General features: G+C 39.6%; 3 protein-coding genes across 3 annotated transcripts in view; 1 reads left to right on the top strand and 2 right to left on the bottom strand.

The window, feature by feature from the left end:
• The window catches only part of LOC146148087 (glutamate receptor-interacting protein 2-like), a 38369-nt gene extending 19842 nt beyond the window's left edge, over positions 1-18527 (top strand). Inside the window, exons 11-23 of the mRNA XM_083388402.1 lie at positions 6157-6370; positions 7230-7344; positions 7856-7967; positions 8710-8916; positions 9509-9653; positions 10855-11134; positions 13815-14046; positions 14707-14896; positions 15206-15295; positions 15471-15558; positions 15895-16068; positions 16553-16699; positions 17568-18527. Of these exons, the coding sequence (XP_083244528.1) occupies positions 6157-6370; positions 7230-7344; positions 7856-7967; positions 8710-8916; positions 9509-9653; positions 10855-11134; positions 13815-14046; positions 14707-14896; positions 15206-15295; positions 15471-15558; positions 15895-16068; positions 16553-16699; positions 17568-17759 (2186 nt within the window). The 3' untranslated portion in view covers positions 17760-18527. The remainder of the gene's footprint in view (positions 1-6156; positions 6371-7229; positions 7345-7855; positions 7968-8709; positions 8917-9508; positions 9654-10854; positions 11135-13814; positions 14047-14706; positions 14897-15205; positions 15296-15470; positions 15559-15894; positions 16069-16552; positions 16700-17567) is intronic.
• Positions 156-1386, bottom strand: LOC146148089 (uncharacterized). The gene has a single exon (XM_083388403.1). The coding sequence runs from the start codon at positions 1049-1051 to the stop codon at positions 299-301; it is 753 nt and encodes a 250-aa protein (XP_083244529.1). The 5' UTR covers positions 1052-1386; the 3' UTR covers positions 156-298.
• LOC146148088 (uncharacterized) lies at positions 2712-3676 on the bottom strand. The gene has a single exon (XM_083388405.1). It carries the CDS (start codon positions 3612-3614, stop codon positions 2877-2879), a length of 738 nt encoding a protein of 245 aa, XP_083244531.1. The 5' UTR covers positions 3615-3676; the 3' UTR covers positions 2712-2876.
• Positions 18528-19210: the final 683 nt, after the last annotated feature.

Genomic DNA, 19210 nt, shown 5'->3' with positions numbered 1-19210 from the left:
TGTCAACATGTGGATACAATACATAAACGCGCTTACACGGAGACTTCAGTCTTTGCGCCACCTTGATTCCACATTTTTTTTTATGTACACGTGTGTTATCCATGCAGTTTTTGGTTGATATGATTGGCGAGCATCACAACGAAAATAAAAATAAATACATTTACAACATTAATATTAGCGCAACATAACACTGCCGCAGCTGCACAACACCATACGATTTCAACTGTAAAGTCGAAAGCAAAATGCAAAAATAAAGACCACACAGCTATAGTTTTGTACGCCATAAGCCAACAAAAATCTATCGTATAGGGTCGCTATAAATTGGCGTCCACATGAACGTCCCGTCGGACTTGGACCGAATAGAGCTCGGACTCCTCTCAATAGCAGCCTGCACCAGAGACGGCAACGCTTCGTCGCTCTGCTCGTGGATAAAGCTAATTGCTTTTAGATCCCGCTCTCCGTCCACTATATTCCTGCTAACCACGGCCACGTGGTGATCGCGGTAGAGGCGCGAGTCGTCGGTCAAGTCGCCATCCGGGTCTTCAAGGTCGAAGGCTTTTTTCGGATGCTCGACGTTCGTAACAGTTCGGGCGCTTAGTTCTCGAAGTCCGTACACCGCGTAGGCCGCTTGCTCGTCACTCGGTGTAAGGTTGTGACACTCGTAGAACTTGAGTTCCTCGCAGAAGGAAAAGTCGACAAGCTGCACGAGCACTTGTTCCAGGACGTTTGTAGTCTGCGCTCCTTCACAGCAGATCACAACTTCCCTGTCGTTCCACCAGCTTACTGTCCCGTTGGACCTGGCGCGTTCGGCCACCGTCGCCACCTCGTCCAATGTAATGTTGACGCATGTGCAAAAGCCAGGTACGAAGGCGCAGTGCAGGTCCAGTTCGCCGCATGTGCAGTTGCGCACGCCCATAACGCTGCGATTGTCGTTCCAGGCGAAAAACAGCGAGGTCTGGGCGCCCTCCGCCACTAACGCGCTGTCGTGAAGGCGCAGAGCCGCGATCATTATCGCCGCTGCGACTACATTGCAGGGTTTCACCACTGACATGTGCTCCTTTTGATGAAATATGGCTGGATAAAAGAAACGCAAAAGCTTAGTACGACACGAAAATATTTGACATTAGAATATTTGTGGCTTTCATGTGAAACTCATCTTAAATAGGCCTAAATATTACACTGATCTTGAAAACTTGGCTTAAATATTACACCTAATTCAGATAATTCAAAACTACTGATCTGCCGAGTAGATTGTCGATACCCTTTTTCGAAAAGTAGTGCCTAAATATTATTGATTAATACTTGCTGAAACGTCTACATCTAACGTATCTATTTTTTTATTGTATCAGACGATAGTGTTGCATATAACTCAAGAGAAAAACTTTTCCAAAATCTTGTCAACAAAAACCTGCGGCGCATTTAAAGAACTGCTGCTCACAATCACTGAGCCTCACTCGTACAAAGTATAGCAAACTGAAAGCTGTAACGACTGAGCTTCACACCCTTAAGCATTGCTTTAACTCCGTAATTGCAACTGAAACCGCCCCACCTCCTGTTGATGGGGGTACCTACCTACGTTCCCTGCGCAACGAGCCGTGATGTTTCAGGCTGTCGGTAAACAGCCCCGTCTGAATTTTCCTGTAATCTGCACCGTTCCTCACCTATTTGTTCACGCGGTGTTTTCGTGTGTTGGGAACAAACAATCAATACTTAATCAGTACTGTCGAAGAGTAGGAAGGGAACCTCCGAAGTATGAACGGGAACGCACTATAAGACATACAAAGCAACAATATTTAAATCAGAATAATATATCATAACATAGCATCAAGACCAACAAAATAATAAATCCAAGTTAGGGGTACGGGGTATGTGTGGGGTTGGAAATTGGGCTAGTGTTAAAATTCTCATGGGAATTATTGGTGAAGTTGTAGTTGTGAGATTCTTGGTTAGGTAAAAAGGTTGCATGAGCCTTACTCTGGCCATTTAGGTCTTATTCTGATGAGTTTAGGTCTTATTTAGTTTTAGGCGTTACTACGACTATTAGGTATTAGTCTTATTTTGGTTGGTCTTATTCCGAACTGAGTTTTATTTCGAAGTTTATATTATTCTAATTTCAGCTTTATGGCTTGAGTCCTCATAAAACGCTTCATTTGTTTGTTGACCGCTCTTTGTTAGTTGCAATATATATTTCGTTCAGTGATTTTATTTCATTTCACTACACGACGGTATTGTTTTGTTTTTTGCCCAACAAATATGACACTATCTATATTCACTGAACATTTCTGATATTTTTCTAGCTTTGGTATTTTCACATGGCTTATTTGCGAAAAAGTAGGTAAAAGAAAACGATAGTTTTGAAAGTTTATCGGCGCTATGCAAAGATTTGTGCCATTTATTTTACCGTTAAAACAATACGAGATACTCATGGGAATTGGTAGAATTATAACGGTATAACTTTCATGTTGTTCAATTATTCGTGGTATGCCGGGTATTCGGCATAAGAGCGTTGCTTTTGCCTTAGCGAACAGCGTATTATGTCCACATGTTGATACAGGGCACGATATATGCGAGGCAATTCCATTGTCGACATTTTCTCGTAGTTTGCACTGCACATCACTTGAGCCGCTGTATAGTTTCTGTTTGGTGGTTTCATCCACCAACTACTAAGCGAGAAAAGAGTTAACATTGTTTGAATAGGAGGCTTATTGCATTGTATTTGCGTTTATTCACAGTATATTTCGAACATGCGAGCACTTACAAACGCCAAAGCATAAAAACAAGCATATCGCACTGGCATGTTTTTGTCATGGAAGGGAAAGTAACACTGAAGTTTAAAAAAAGAAAGACACTTCACGCAATCACGTTCAAAATGGAATTTACACGATCAAGTCGCTATAAATAGGCGTCCACATGAACGTCCCGTCGGACTTGGACCGAATAGAGCTCGGACTCCTCTCAATAGCAGTTTGCACCAGGGACGGCAACGCTTCGTCGTTCTGCTCGTGGATAAAGCTTACCGCTTTTAGATCCCGCTCTCCGTCCACTATATTCCTGCTAACCACGGCAAGGTGGTGATCGCGGTAGAGGCGCGAGTCGTCAGTCAGGTCACCGTCCGGGTCTTCAAGGTCGAAGGCTTTGCTCGGAAAAGCAACGTTGTCCGCGGTCCGTGCGCTTAACTCTCGTAGTCCGTACACAGTGTAGACCTCGCGCTGGTCACTGGGCAGCAGCTGGTGGCACTCGCGAAACGACAGGTCCTGCGTGTAGGAGAAATCGACCAGCTGAGCGACCGTACTGCGCGTAAGCTCGGTGTTGGTGGCATTTTCACAGCAGACCAGCACTTGGCGCGTGTTCCACCAGCTTACAGCGTTGGCGGTGCTCGCCGCTTCCGTAGCCGCAGTCAGCTCGGCAAGCGTTTGACTGACGCAGGTGCAGAAGGGTAAGACGGTACAATCCAGGTCCAGGAAGCTGCACGTGCAGTTGTCGACGCCCGTCAGGCTCCCGTCGGACGCGTTGTAGGCGAGGAACAGCGAGGTCTGGGCGGATTGCGATGTCGGCAGACGAATGCCGATAAGGGCCGTGATCAGGAACGCCGCGAGTGGGCGCAGCAGTGGCATTTGTTCTTTCTCTCTCCCCTCTTTTCGACGGCCAAAAAGGAGTTATTAAAATTATATCGCAATTGTCTGAAAACAAAACAAAACTTTAACAGCACAAAAAATGCGAGAGCAGAAGCGGATCACGCTGTGCACTTCTACCCCAGCGATTTGCATAACATATATAACAAGCACTGCCAACGAAAATCGAATCCACTATCTATTTTAGCTCGCGAATTTGTAGCTGAATTTATAATAAATACATTTTTCTGAAAACAACGTTTAAAACGAAACTTATCTATTATGCCGTTCCTTCTCATTCTGGCTTCCACCGGTAGACCTATCCTAGAACTCTAATCGACGCGAGTCACTGTATGTTTGCCACTCTGTGTTTAGTGTTGTTTCTGTCGATTGACAAGCCAGGTTCTGTTTTTTCTTGTCGTCTCAATACCACAGGTTGCTCTTTTTCCTGTGTTGCGTAATTGCTGGGCCGTTTGTCCGTTTTGACAGCACACCGTGGCCTAGGCTTGTAGTGTGGCGCTAGCATCACAAACGAGAAGGTTGCTTTTACAAGTCACGACAATTGTAGCTACAATCATTCAAGCTTCCAAGTTTGCCTATCTAGAAACCCGGAAAAGTTATGACAGTTTTCTTGAAAATGTTCTTCTTTATGCTGTAAATAATATTCCGAAGCTACTTTATTGATCTGATGTTTAAAGATTCAAAAAATAAAAATAATCACCTGTTTATATTTCTACAGTAAGTATATATTAACGGTCGCCTTTAAAATCACCGCTCTTAGGGCAGACACGCTACCTTTTTAAAACATGAAGGTTTTTCCGATCAGCGTTTTTGGTTACTACTTGTTCCTGGTCTTCCCCTTTGTTGTCAAACAATCACTTCACACCTCGGCAGCGCGCAACAAAACCAAACCCGTAACCTGATACATATTTTCACACCTAGCGTTGGATAAAACAGCTACAGTTATCCACAATGTTTTCGTCGAGTCTTGCCGTACAAATTACGATTTCCATGTTTAAAATGCGGCGTGTTGGTAACTTTGCTGCTGCTATTGAATGAATTGGACAAGAAACAAATTACTATTCCTTTGGATTTATTTTTAAGTATGATCCTTTGTAGTTACTCATTGAAGTATGAAAATAGTAGGCTTATCTAATTGTTGCAACTTTTTTACCCCCCAAAAAATTATGTTCTACAATTACTATTTGTTTATGTAAAAACATAAATAAGGTGAATAATATTACTTTTCATTAAATTTGCGGACACTGTAAAATAGCAAATCATTTCTTGCAAACGTTGTACAGGCTGGTTCTTCGTGCCTTGTTTCATATCCACCGTTTACTATCCAACTTTTCAGCGAACTGCCTTTTTGTGTCACTCCCCTTTTAAAGTCTAGGTTTAAAATTTTTTTGGCAAACCGTGCAACGCGATTGATGAGGTTCCTCCTGGGTTCGAACCAGTTCATTACACGCCTAATTACCTAAACCCAACGAAACTTTACAGAAGGGCCTATCCATGTTTTCCTTACACCTGTCGACTGTTTAAACTACTTCTAAGTTTAGCAACAAATTTCAAGTGCATTTTTTAAATATCCGCCACAGTTTGTGATTCTTGCTCGTAGAATTGTTTGTTTAAATTGACCACGCCTAAAACATGCATTAAAATATAATTTAACCTGAAATGTTTAAAATAAAATTTTAGTGATAAATTTTTGAAAGCACTGTTAGAGTTGGCGACTCTTGGTCGTATAATTGTTTGTTTAAATTACCCTCGCATAAAACGGGCACTACAATTTAATTCAAATTGGCGCGCTTTATCAGCAAATTTTCTCTGCTCTGCAGTTTACTTGGGCCCGGACTTGCCGCACGAACGAGGAGAGTTTTTGGGCCGCTACGGAACTTTGCGCAGCAGTGCATTTTGTAAGAACATCAGTAGTGTAGCGCTTTCGGCTGCAAACTATGCGCTTGCAAATCTTGCAGCTGCACCGCTCCTAGATTGGGCATTATTTGGCGAAATAACGGCGCGAGCTGTCCAACCCGCTTGCTTGTAGTGGTGCACTTAGCAACTAATCATACCGAATTTGTAGCACAGATTCCCTAATTCAATCTTAGTGTGATTATTTAATTTTTTTTATTCACTTCATAGCTTTTGTGTAGCAATTTTGAATGGGTGATTTGTATTTAATTTACATTATTTGTGCAATCAAGTGAACATCTCCAATTGTTTTCATTCGCAATCGTACTGTTAAAAATTAATTGCTAAATTTTAAAACCGGTGGTAGTTTGTGGTCGTTTCAATTTTGTACTACGCTTGCTTTATTTTTTGCTTTTTTACTTTAAAAATCTATATTATCTGTAAGCTTTGTGCTTCGCGCTTGGTGCAGACGCTTGAGCTACACTCACTTAGTAAGTTAAGCAGTCTTTACAACGGGTATAAACGTTCAAATCGCTTAAAACTTAACTCAATAGACAAAACAAGCCTGCCGAAATGACGTAACAATCGAATGCATCATTTGAAAGCCATAACACGCTTCATCAACTTCCAGTGTCGCTCGCCTCCACCGACTACCTCAGCGGCAACCAGGTTGTGCATACGGAGCTCAACGAAGTTCACCTCATGACCTTGGACGACGCGTGCGACCCGCTGACGTCATCATCTGCTTCTGGAACATTCGGCATCCAGCTGCAGGGAAGCGTGTTCGCCACCGAGATCGGATCGCCGGTAATCGCCTATATCGAACCGGAAAGCGCAGCCGACAGGTTCGTGCCAGGAACTGAGCCGAGAATATTTTCAAAACGAATTTGATTATTCTGCTTCGTGTACTCTTAGATAATTTGAGATAAATACACAGTATTTTTACTTAGGGATTATGTTATTGAAGCCCCGGTGCATTCCAGGGACTCCAGCATTGAACGAAATTGGGATAACCTTATCGATTGAATAAATCACCGGTCGAAATAAGACCAAAAACGGACTAATAACCCGATAGTCGGTTAAAGGTGTGAATGGAAATAAACCAGTCGGTATAGGATCTATACGGTCGTAATAAACCTTTTACCCAACCCGAAACCCAAGCCTAACTGCATCATTAACTAATTCTAACCTGTAAATGTAAATCCTGATTGTCGCAGACCAGTTCGGGACACGATCTACAAAGTAGTTGTTAAGAATAAGAATTGACTTTAACTTCTTAAGCAATACGTTTAGTAGCCAGTACGACAATCAGTGTAAGGCAAACACACATTTATACCAAGTGTTAGCATTAGTCTACAGGTTTTTTCTAACCCCAAGATTGCAAACTGTGCTCAAAATACGTCCGATTCTCTCGGTATCCACCCGACGAATGGCGGCGCAATATAACGCAATACAAACAAAATCGCACACAAAAAGATCACGTAGCGCTGAGAAAACGGAGGCTACGAAATTCACAAGTCCTATCCCTTCAGGGATACTGAGTCGGCTGATAGTCGATCCGAACGGCGATTCCAGCGGCCAAATGCATTATTCAGCACAAAGTGGCTATAATAACTAAATTTGTAACATTGATATTGTTTGTTTAAAGGCGGTAGAAAATATTTTTACGTGAGTTTCGTGTGGTTTAACCCCCTGCCTTTCTAGGTGCGGAATGATTCAGGCCGGCGACCGTATCGTGTCGATCAACGGATATGGGTGCGAGGAATGTTCTATGGATGACGCCAGTCTCATGCTGAGTGACGCCTATTGTTCTGGACAGGTCAGTTTGTTCGCTTTCGCCAGTCGAGTGTTGTTTTGTCGCCGTTAACGAGCTTGTGGAATGCGGAAATCGATTTTCTAAAATTCTTTTGCTACGCTGTGCATCTGCGATCGCTTTTTGTTTTCTTTTTAATACTTCAGATTTTGTTTCCTTTTTTTAAATCTTAAACGGGCTCTAATATTTTTTAAAAAAAGGGTAGAAACTTCAATACCATAGGTTTACATAACTTTAATTATAAAAGTAATTTTAAACTAGATAGCATTTGACGTTACCCGGACTAGACCTAATCTTCCTACGAAACAAGAACGTAATATATATTATTTTTTGAAAAACCTCTGTCATAACTCCGAGGTAAGGCAAACAAAGAAACCTAATTAAATAAATAGCACTGTTTATCGTCAATAAAACATACGTAAATAAAGTATTAATAAATCACACTAATGCATGTCATCCAAGCATTGTGTAATGCCACTAGCAATCACTTGAATGATGGCAGCGATTTGATTGACAGGTGGTTCTCGAGCTGGAGTTCGACGTTGCGGAGTCGGTCGTTCCCAGTAGCGGGACTTTCCACGCCAAGCTTGCTAAGAGGAGGGGTGTCGATCTGGGCATTGTGGTCAGCGGTAAGCGGACGTACTACTAAATATTCCCTTGCTTAAAAATTACAAATATTCTCAGTATCATGGCTTTTCATTTTAAGGAAATATTAAGAAAATTTAATAGCTTTGCTCATAAACAGGTAGACTGATTTTGAAATATTTTGATTTGACGTGCGACACTTTTTTGTTAAATAATATCCATACATTTGACTTCAAAAGCTCTGGAATCGCATCCATTAGCTAATTTTTTTTTTAAAATACATCTTAAGATTGAAAAACATTTATGTCATATTGCCCAACCAAGAAATTTCCTTTTTCACTCGTTTCCATTGTTTATACTTTAACCATTGCGGTGGCATGTAGCATGTTGTAATTTTTTTGGTCCAAAGGAAGTTTCTGTCAAATTTATACTATGCTATACATCAGTGGTTATCAGACTTGTTAGCATGCGGAACAGTGAAAAAATAAAAAAATTGCATTCGCTGCCCCGTTGTTACAAAACAACAATTTTATAACTTGACAATTATTTCATACTATATAGAAAGCAAATAGATGGATAATTTATTATTATAAGTTTTCTAAAAGCAAGTGTTTGTATGCGTGTTTTCAAGTCTTGTATGCGTGTTTGCGGTATAAATAGGTTAGCTTCCCAAATAACAAAAGCTACGCGGCACAGCATTGTTTAGGGTGCAATGTTGTGTCGCAACACACAGTTTATGACAAACAGCTATACACGATAAAAGTGTAGCAACTCGTATGGTGGCAGGTCTGCACAACGAGGACGCCCTCATGATCGCCGAGGTGAAGCGGGGCTCGGTTGCTCACCGGACCGGAACGCTGGAGGCCGGCGACCGACTGGTCAGCATCGACGGGGTCAGGTTGGACGGATGCAGCGCCGATGACGCACACGCCCTCCTCGCCAGCGCTGAAGACGTCGTACGCCTCAAGATCGTTAAGGACGAGGAGAATTCTGGTGCGTTTTTTTTTCTTTGGCGTATGCTGCGTCTTATTGATGGTTGAAACAGTTGAATATGTTTTGTTTAGTACAAATTTCGGATTCGTGCATTTATTCACATTTCTAATTGCATTCCAGTCACCAATTCTACCCTCGAGGGTTTATTAGACCCCAGTTTAAAACCCTTTCTTAAAAACTAAGTTGTAGGGCTTCGACCAAATCGAGGTTGGTTCGTTTTTGAATCGTCATAAAAACTGCGGATGACGTAGGTAGAACGTCATAAATCTTATAATTGGTTATTGGACAAAATCAAAATAAAGCAGTATTTTTTAAATATATAAAAATGGTAAATATTTTTACCCTTCGACGTCTGAAAGTTTCATTTTAGTTGTTGATTTAAAGAAAGTTTAAAATATCGCCATAAAAAACTCAGTTTACTTATTTCTGACATATAAAATATGGGCTTTGGCAGTTGCCACTACAATGAATAAACGCAATTATTATAAATTATTACCGAACTTTACACGATCATTTTTTTGTTACCTAAACCAGACTTCTGACCAACTACAGTTTTTAAAAATTTGCCTAAATAATTCATTTTTCATTGCAGAGGATGCTGACACCAGCGGCGCCATTACATACACTGTCGAGTTGAAGCGGTACGGGGGTCCGTTGGGGATCACCATATCGGGGACTGATGAAAAATTCGACCCCATCGTCATTTCCGGACTTACCCCGGGTGGGCTGGCTTCCAGGTGATTTAAGCGAGCCATCCCTGCTATACGTGTATTTTATGTCAAGAAAGAAACTTTTCAAACACGGCAAATGAGGTCTTATGTGTGTAAGCTATTCTTCTCGCTGAAAATAATTTCGACAGATGTGCTAAATCGTATAAAAATTAATGACTTTCGATTTTTTTTACATTTAAACGGAAAACATTAAAATTGACAAATTACTGGGATGTTTTTAAATAAACATTCAAATCACAAAAGTTTACAATTGGCGACTCAGTTCAGAATTCAACCTAATAATAATAATAATTAAAAATAAGTACATGCCAACCGTTTAAATATCAAAAACACAAAATATAATTAAAAACGTAAATATACACTAAAAGATAAGCAAACTTGGTGTAATCGGATTGGACTGCACAGTCAAAAGGACAAATAGTGGTCATCATCTATCAACAGTTATCCCAATGTAAAAACAACAATGGTCATTTTTTTTTTACATTTTTACTTTCTCTAACGCAGTGCGCTATTCAACCGGGTAAACTGTATACCCAAGTGTATACCAGATCAAAACTAGGGTATACAGCTGGAGAAGGGTATACGAAGGGTATACAGCTTAGTTCTGTGTTAGTGGAAGTCACAACAGAGACAGCAATTGGCATATTTGTAAACTTTTAACCGGACCTGTTGTGCGGTTATTACTCGCCAAAAAGCTAACACCACGTTATGTCCAACTTGCCGAAACAATGCAACAACAAGCTAGACATTAAATCAACTTCAATTTTGACGTTTTTTGCACTTTTGCATGCGTAGTTTCTTGTGCCCAGTTCGAGACTACTATAATCACTTTAACAAACAATTAATTAATTATCAGTTTTTTTTTTACCTCCTGTGCACAATTAAACATTGCTATTTGTGACTTGTGAGGTATACGAAGTTATTAAAAATTGAAAAAAAATTGGTATGCCACGGACAAAAAGGTTGAGGAGTACTGCTTTAACGCTTAACTCAGTGTACATACAGTACTTGAAGTATTTTTGATGCAACTTGGGCATATGTAATAAAAACTTCCGCAAGAAATTCAAGAGAAATACAGGTATATACCCAAAAGTTTCGGGTATGAAAAAAAATTTAAGAAACACTAATCTATACCCTTTATCTAATTCAATGGTAAAAACAAAAATAAACCTCGCAGGCTCAACACTCTATTTTTCCTTCGCAACAGAACCGGGGCAATCCACGTGGGAGACAAGATCCTCTCCATCAACAGCACACCGCTGCGAGCCAAGACCCTTAACGAGGCCATCGGTCTGCTGCAGCACGCCGGCGAAGTAGTTAATCTCAAGATTAGACGCCAACTGGCCGACCTGCCCGCGCCCACCGGCACCGACGGGGAACTACCTGGGGCGGAGAAGCGGCACCACGGCGGCCAGGACGCGGTACGGAAAGCGTCAGCCATGCCACCTTCGTTCGCAACCAGCACCATCCAGCGAAATGAGATACGGGTGAGCGTACCAAAAGCTAGTCAGCAAATAATTTCTGGCAGATTATTTCAACGTCAAAATAAACTTAATTACGTATATTTTTTTCGAAAAAAAATTTTACCACCGTCTTGAGAATGGACTATGTTTCTTAGATTTTGAAAAAAAAAAATAATATTCGAAAAAATATTAATATTCAATATTAATATTCGCCATAAAAAATAAATTAAAAATTTCATCCCAAGTTGAAACTCATTTTTTTAAGTAGCGCAGGAGTAAACCTTTCCAATGATGCCTCGCTTGCTATAAATTTGTAGGGGAGTAAGGGTTTAATTCGGCAAAAACCGATATTAATATTCATGACATATCGCGATAATTTTTGAAAGTCTCTAGTACCCTTATTAAAAATCACAATCGAACGAAACTTTCACACGTTTATTTTTAGAGGCGTAGTTTGCCAAAGAACAAAAAAATTTAAAAAATTTCAAAGTTTTAAAAATTTCATATTAATCTATTAATAGTCCCGATATCGCGATTTTTCACCCAAAAAACATCCGACCACAATAGGCACAAATAACTTTCATCCCACCATAAAACCAAACACATTGCATAGACATTGATCTCACCTTTCCAATGATGCCTCGCTTGCTATAAATTTGTTGGGGAGTAAGGGTTTAATTCGGCAAAAACCGATATTAATATTCATGACATATCGCGATAATTTTTGAAAGTCTCTAGTACCCTTATTAAAAATCACAATCGAACGAAACTTTCACACGTTCATTTTTAGAGGCGTAGTTTGCCAAAGAACAAAAAAATTTAAAAAATTTCAAAGTTTTAAAAATTTCATATTAATCTATTAATAGTCCCGATATCGCGATTTTTCACCCAAAAAACATCCGACCACAATAGGCACAAATAACTTTCATCCCACCATAAAACCAAACACATTGCATAGACATTGATCTCACCTTTCCAATGATGCCTCGCTTGCTATAAATTTGTTGGGGAGTAAGGGTTTAATTCGGCAAAAACCGATATTAATATTCATGACATATCGCGATAATTTTTGAAAGTCTCTAGTACCCTTATTAAAAATCACAATCGAACGAAACTTTCACACGTTCATTTTTAGAGGCGTAGTTTGCCAAAGAACAAAAAAATTTAAAAAATTTCAAAGTTTTAAAAAATTTCATATTAATCTATTAATAGTCCCGATATCGCGATTTTTCACCCAAAAAACATCCGACCACAATAGGCACAAATAACTTTCATCCCACCATAAAACCAAACACATTGCATAGACATTGATCTCACCTTTCCAATGATGCCTCGCTTGCTATAAATTTGTTGGGGAGTAAAGGTTTAATTCGGCAAAAACCGATATTAATATTCATGACATATCGCGATAATTTTTGAAAGTCTCTAGTACCCTTATTAAAAATCACAATCGAACGAAACTTTCACACGTTCATTTTTAGAGGCGTAGTTTGCCAAAGAACAAAAAAATTTAAAAAATTTCAAAGTTTTAAAAATTTCATATTAATCTATTAATAGTCCCGATATCGCGATTTTTCACCCAAAAAACATCCGACCACAATAGGCACAAATAACTTTCATCCCACCATAAAACCAAACACATTGCATAGACATTGATCTCACCTTTCCAATGATGCCTCGCTTGCTATAAATTTGTTGGGGAGTAAGGGTTTAATTCGGCAAAAACCGATATTAATATTCATGACATATCGCGATAATTTTTGAAAGTCTCTAGTACCCTTATTAAAAATCACAATCGAACGAAACTTTCACACGTTCATTTTTAGAGGCGTAGTTTGCCAAAGAACAAAAAAATTTAAAAAATTTCAAAGTTTTAAAAATTTCATATTAATCTATTAATAGTCCCGATATCGCGATTTTTCACCCAAAAAACATCCGACCACAATAGGCACAAATAACTTTCATCCCACCATAAAACCAAACACATTGCATAGACATTGATCTCACCTTTCCAATGATGCCTCGCTTGCTATAAATTTGTTGGGGAGTAAGGGTTTAATTCGAAAACTTGAGAAAATATAAGCATTAATCAGTAGCAATTTGTAAATATGAGCCATGTCTTCGTTTTGAATATTCTCAAATTTCGGAGAAACTCAGAACCAATCTCAATAAATCTAACCATATAAAACCACTGTACCTTTTGAAAGTTAGGCGATAGGCTGTCAGGTTATTTGTACTTGCGACTCTTAAATTTTATGTTTTTTTTATCAATAAGCGTCCAAGAGTCTTTTATATGTTACCTGGAATTAAATTACAAGATCTTATAGTCAGGCATATTGTTTGTTACCATATAGAATGTTTGTTTTTAGGGACAGACGTCCTCTTATCCTTATCCACCGCAAGGTATTACTCATAAATAGTTTAATACGGAAATAGGTGATTTCCTAAACAAAGAACGCATACCACTTTGGAACCTTAAATATATATAAGCGAGAACAATAACAGATTGACAAACTTACTAGTGGACGATTGCACCAGGGTAATTGCCTAAAAGTAAAAACAAATATTATCCTTTGTAATGCAACATTTTTTTGTCGAAAATGATCTGGTTTCGAGATTCGATGCACATTTACAGATGCGCCGTGGTGTTCCAGTTCGCAGAAAGTTGAACAGCAAAATCAACCCCTACTTTTTAAACCAATAGAACGAGCCGATTTCCGAACTAAGCGACCCCGAAGACGACATCCTGCCTCCCCCCATGGGACCCCTACCCGACCACTCACCCTCGCACGAAGCCGAAAGGGACCTTCACCCTCCCATGCCCCAAAAGGACAGGGGTGTGCGCCCTGGGCCGGCCGGAGCGCCCAGCATCGACAGTGCAGTGGAGTCGTGGGTGAACTCGAGCGCGGACACACAACGAACAAGAAGCAGCATAGGTAAGAGTTGTGAAACACCAAACAACAGTTAAACGTGACTACGTGAATAATGATGTTAGTGAGTAGTGATTGACCGTTTGTTTAGTGTACCTCCGTGTTCCTAAGCAAAGCATTTGGAGCCGGCTGTCGCATTAAAACCCTGTATAGACAATTGCGTTAGAAAGGCTGTTGTTTAATTTGTATATTGGAACTAAATAAGTGTCATTTTTTGTCGTCCCAAAATATTTCTCCCAGCATTTGGATTTTATTTCGATAAGGTTTCCAATTAAATTTCGTTGCAAATCAAAACTTAAAAAAATTGAATAATAAACGTAACACTTTGGTAACAACAAAATGTGTGCTAAGACAACAGTTTTAGAACTCCATGTTCTGGAAGACAGTAATACAGACTACACAGTGTCATCAAACGATGGGCAGAACTACAAAGTTGCTACCATTTGAACGTTCGGAGAATGTGTGTGTATGGCAATTGCGGCTCGGCTTCGTCGCGATTGGGTTGCTCTATTTGCACAGTCAGCATTTTCGCATTTACATAAATAGGGAAATGCATTTATGGTCGCGTTGTTATCTAATATTTATAATTTTTTTTTCTTCTAGCTTAAAAAGTTTCTTCTAGCTTATTTTCCCGCTTCGCCTAAAGCACTTTTTTTTTCGCCTCAGGCAGCCACAACCTCCAGTCGCCCAACAAAGCGTCGAGCACGGGATTCGAACCGGCGACCCTCGACATCCGACAGCACCTGAGCACGGATTGGGCGACCCACAGCAGCGCGACTATGCCGAGCAGCGCAGCATTACGCATGCAAAAGAGAAGCGACCCCGGATCGTCCCAGTTTGCTCGACTGCGCGACAAGTGAGTTGACATTTATTTGTGTGGCGATCGTATTTAGCCTTACTTTGGTTAGGGGTGATTTTGTTTTGACTTTGTTGCTCAATGCACGGAAGTAAACAAATATTCACCTTTGCCAGCTGGATGGTTCTCTATCTTTGATTAAAAAAGGAACAACGTGATGTGTGATTGGTATATTAGTTAAATAAAACATGATTAAAAAATACCCCAACCTTGTGTTTTAATGCGAATAATGTTTTATGCCAAAAAGTTGAAAATATTTTGAACCCAAGAAATATATTAAACTTGCAATGCTTTGATTTTCTTCCAAAGGTTTGAGACCGGGCCTTCGCGAACCTATTCGGACACTTGGGGCAAGCGAGAGCAGCTGAGAGCGCGAAGCTACAAGGCGCCGGACAGAAGGTCAGTTCACTGAAGTACCACTTAACTAATGCCTATCATTCTCCCTTAAGCAAAACTTTAATCTAAGGCTGTAAGCTAGTTGCTGCTTTAAAGCACTTTTTGTGGTATTAGTTTGCAGAAAATTTGATTAGTCTGAAGTCCAATTTCAATTTTTAACGTTTCTCTTAAATTTCAGCAAAACGGCGTCGGTAGCTGACTGGCAGAGAGCGTTGGATGACCTTCAGTCGGTAGGGCAGTCGACCGGATACATGCAAGACTTAGAGGTGCAAACCCTAAAACGTTATATCCTGCTAAATAAATATTTTAGTAATTGTTCGTGCAGTTTTTGTTTTTAAGATAATATGTTAAGCCTTAAGAATAGAAATATTCTGTCTCTAAAATGTAAAAATGTCCAGACAGTGAATATATAAAACACTCGCTATTTATTTTGGTATTAAATTTTGTTTTCAACGAATTTACTTTTCTTCACAGCTATCCACAGTTGAAATATTATTTTTGCCTCGGTTTGACTGACAGGGTTGTCGTTATAATAGTAAATATTTCCCGTTTTGGCATAAACCACGTCACTAAAACAGCAAACTGACGATTATTAAATACAGAGCAAACTGACAATTTCAACGATGGACCGCAACCGTCCTTCTGCCTCTTACATGGGAGGGAGTCGGCACCATCACGCTCCACAAGGGGGCGCAGCGTACGAATCGCACGGAAGTGGATGGGGCGATTACTCGGCCAAAGGTCAAGTGCCCTCGTCGCCACAGCAATTGCAAAAGGTGGTTTAATGAAATCTGAAAAAACGTTTTAGTCCGAAAACTATAGGCTGTATACTTGTATACTGTATAGTATACTGTATATTAGTATACTGTATAGTATACTGTATACTAGTATACTGTATAGTATACTGTATAGTATACTGTATAGTATACTGTATAGTATACAGACTACAATAGAACCATGTGCAATCTATATTTTATTTAAACTAAGATTCATAACATAATTATGGTGTAATACCTAATGTTTTTTATTTCTTTCTTAAACTCTTGTGATTTTCAAACGGCGTGTAATATAAATAATGTTTTCCGTAATTTTTGAACACAGATAATAGCGATGAGTGCCATAAAACCATTGTGAAACAGTTAATAAGAACTTAATTATTATCGTTATCGTTTAAGGACGGCTGTGAAACATAGCTGTTTGGCGAAATCTAGATAGCAATTTTTACTGTGGGTAATTACCCAACCCATGATCGTTTTGCAGTTGACGCTGATGAAAGATCGCCAGAGCGACGACTTCGGCTTCTCAATGTCCGACGGCCAGATAGAGAAGGGGGTTTACGTGCACACCGTTAAACCGGGTGGTCCGGCCAACAGGGCAGGACTGATGCCTTACGATCGTATACTTCAGGCAAGTCCTCAGACTTTCGGAGATATTAAAAAAAAAACATCTATTTAGAAATAATATTTTTTGAACTCCAATGTCGTTTAACTAACACCTGCGTGTTTTTTCTGATCTTTCCTTTGTTTTAATTGGGCTATTTTTGTTTTTGGATTAAACTTACGACAGTTCGACACTCAATCCGGCAACTAATCTCGCGCGCGGTCGAACTTATTTACGAATCATGCGCATTCACAAAGTTTGATAAAGTATCGTTTCAAAGTGTCCCGCAAGTGCAGGGGTTCCTAAACTGGGGTCCATGGACCCCGTTGGGGGTACGAGGCCTAATTAAAATATTGGTATATATTTAAAAAATAATAATTTTTTTAAAGAAAATAGTTTAATTAAAACTAAAACGTTTTCGCACTGAATGTATTTAGACTCCATCACACTTTCACATTTTTTGGGACCACAAACAGCAGATTTTCGAAGTCTATTTGTATTGTGACGTAAACTTATAACGACATCTCTAAAAAAATTCATTCGACAGTGGTCCATGCGAAGCAAATCTTTTTTAGGGGTCCGCGGTAAAAAAAGTCTAAAAACCCCTGCACTATAGTGCTAAACTTTATCAAGTAAAACTCATAGTTAAAACACGAGTAAAAACAGGATCAGACGTTTTGTTTAGAAGGAAAACATATTTCGCCAAGTGGTATCGTCAGTTCCTTATTTTTTTCTTCTAAACAAAACGTCTGATCCTGTTTTTACTCGTGTTTTAACTATGAGTTTTACCTGGTAATATACACGTCAGCGGAGCAGTTATCGACTGACTACTCGCCGATGGTCTTGCATTTTATAAAGATTCACCCTAATGCTAAACTTTGTGATATGCTTTCAGGTTAACGGAACTTCGACTCACGAGGCCGACTGTCGTTCGACGATCCCTCTAGTGGACAACGACCAGCCCACCCTGGTCCTGCTGGTGTCCCGGCACTCGGTCAATCCCCTGTCCCATATGCCCCGGGCCCGCCCTGTTCTGTCGCCCCCCATTAGCTTGAGGACCCAGCACCACCACTATCCCGCGTATTGATATTCGCAATCCAGTCTAGTTTTGTGTCAGTTTCTTAAATAGTTTTGCTTTACTTGTGCTTTTGGCCGCCATTTTCTGTCTATTGCGCTATCCCAAATGGAAGCTGTTTCAAAAAGGAATGTTTTATATATTTATTTTTCTAGCGTTTCGCATATTTTATCCGATAAAATATACTCCCCAAGGTAATGCACGACGTTTTCGATTATACAATAAATCGACATCATCTTTCTATAAATACGATTATTATGTAGAACCAAAATAATCATTTGGATTACGTTCTCCTTTGAACGGCACGAATGATTGTATGATATGATCTTACATCACGTCCTTGAAAGATTCAATAAAGTGCCTTAATAGCAGCTCTTTGGATTGTTAGGTTTCGTCGTGGCCGGTCGCTGCCTTTTCCTCTTTGATTTTGCGGATGCAGTTTCTACCTCATTCAATCGCCTTAAACCGTCAAATCACGCCGCTTTACCTTACTTTATCCTTGTATACGTAACTTTCGCCTGGTTGGTTTAGGCTAGTTTTCACTCTTTTGTATTCGCACGTAGTTCGAACGACCGCTTTCTTTTTGTGCGTTTTCTCGCGCAAGTCGAAGTTGATCTAACTCTTTATTTTCGTAGTTTCGTTTCTAATCGAATGGTCGCCGCCGTCTTAACTTGCTGATAATAACAACACTGACCGTGTTTTTTGCTAAAAATCTTTTACCGCGCTTTTCTTTTTACGCTACGCAGTTTTTCGTGCTTATTGTCGACCTAATGAAATACAAAATCACTTTATAAAATACGAAGTCTTTCAGCGGTGAATCTCTTAACCTTTAAAACTAACTTGGTGGTTTTTAATTGTTCACAACTACTTAATGGTGAACAACAAGCACGAGCATTCAATTCAGGGGTTCTTAAAACTATTTAGGTCGCCCCCACTTGACACAATTTATCGAAACTAGCTCCCCCCCTATGCGAATAATATGTTTAATATATGCAATGAACAGCATTAGCAGGCAGTGTTTACAGATAAATAAAAACATAACTTAGTAAATTGGCCAGAAGTAAGTTTCGAGTAATGGGCTGGTGTAATTACGCCTGACACCACTACAGTGTGAGTAGAAGTATTCTGTCATATTATACAGGTCACTGGAACTGAATACAAGAAATAAATAATCTAGATTTATATCAAAGAGAGTATATAGATGAAGTGATTGGATTTTCAAGTCACGACTAAAAAGTAGTTAGACATATTAGTGCTAAAGCAAAACAGTATTAAATAAATAAAAACAAAGATAATTTTTTCTCGAAGAGTCCCCCACCTTGTAACCCTTCAGTTTTTAAACCTCTAATCTATACCTAAATTATTTTTTGCTTTTACCAATTGCAATATTTTTCTGACAATTCATTCATCTATCTATGCTCTATCAGCCCGCAAGTGATAGCTTTTTAAGCGCAGCAATTAAC

This window comes from Ascidiella aspersa, chromosome 4 (assembly GCF_963924565.1).
Source record: "Ascidiella aspersa chromosome 4, kaAscAspe10.2, whole genome shotgun sequence".
Lineage (NCBI taxonomy): Eukaryota > Metazoa > Chordata > Ascidiacea > Phlebobranchia > Ascidiidae > Ascidiella > Ascidiella aspersa.
This window is presented reverse-complemented; position numbering and strand designations above follow the sequence as displayed.

Bases quoted from the DNA above. Each gene is read 5' to 3' on its own strand.
- LOC146148089 (XM_083388403.1), bottom strand. From the start codon at position 1,051: ATGTCAGTGGTGAAACCCTGCAATGTAGTCGCAGCGGCGATAATGATC.
- LOC146148088 (XM_083388405.1), bottom strand. From the start codon at position 3,614: ATGCCACTGCTGCGCCCACTCGCGGCGTTCCTGATCACGGCCCTTATC.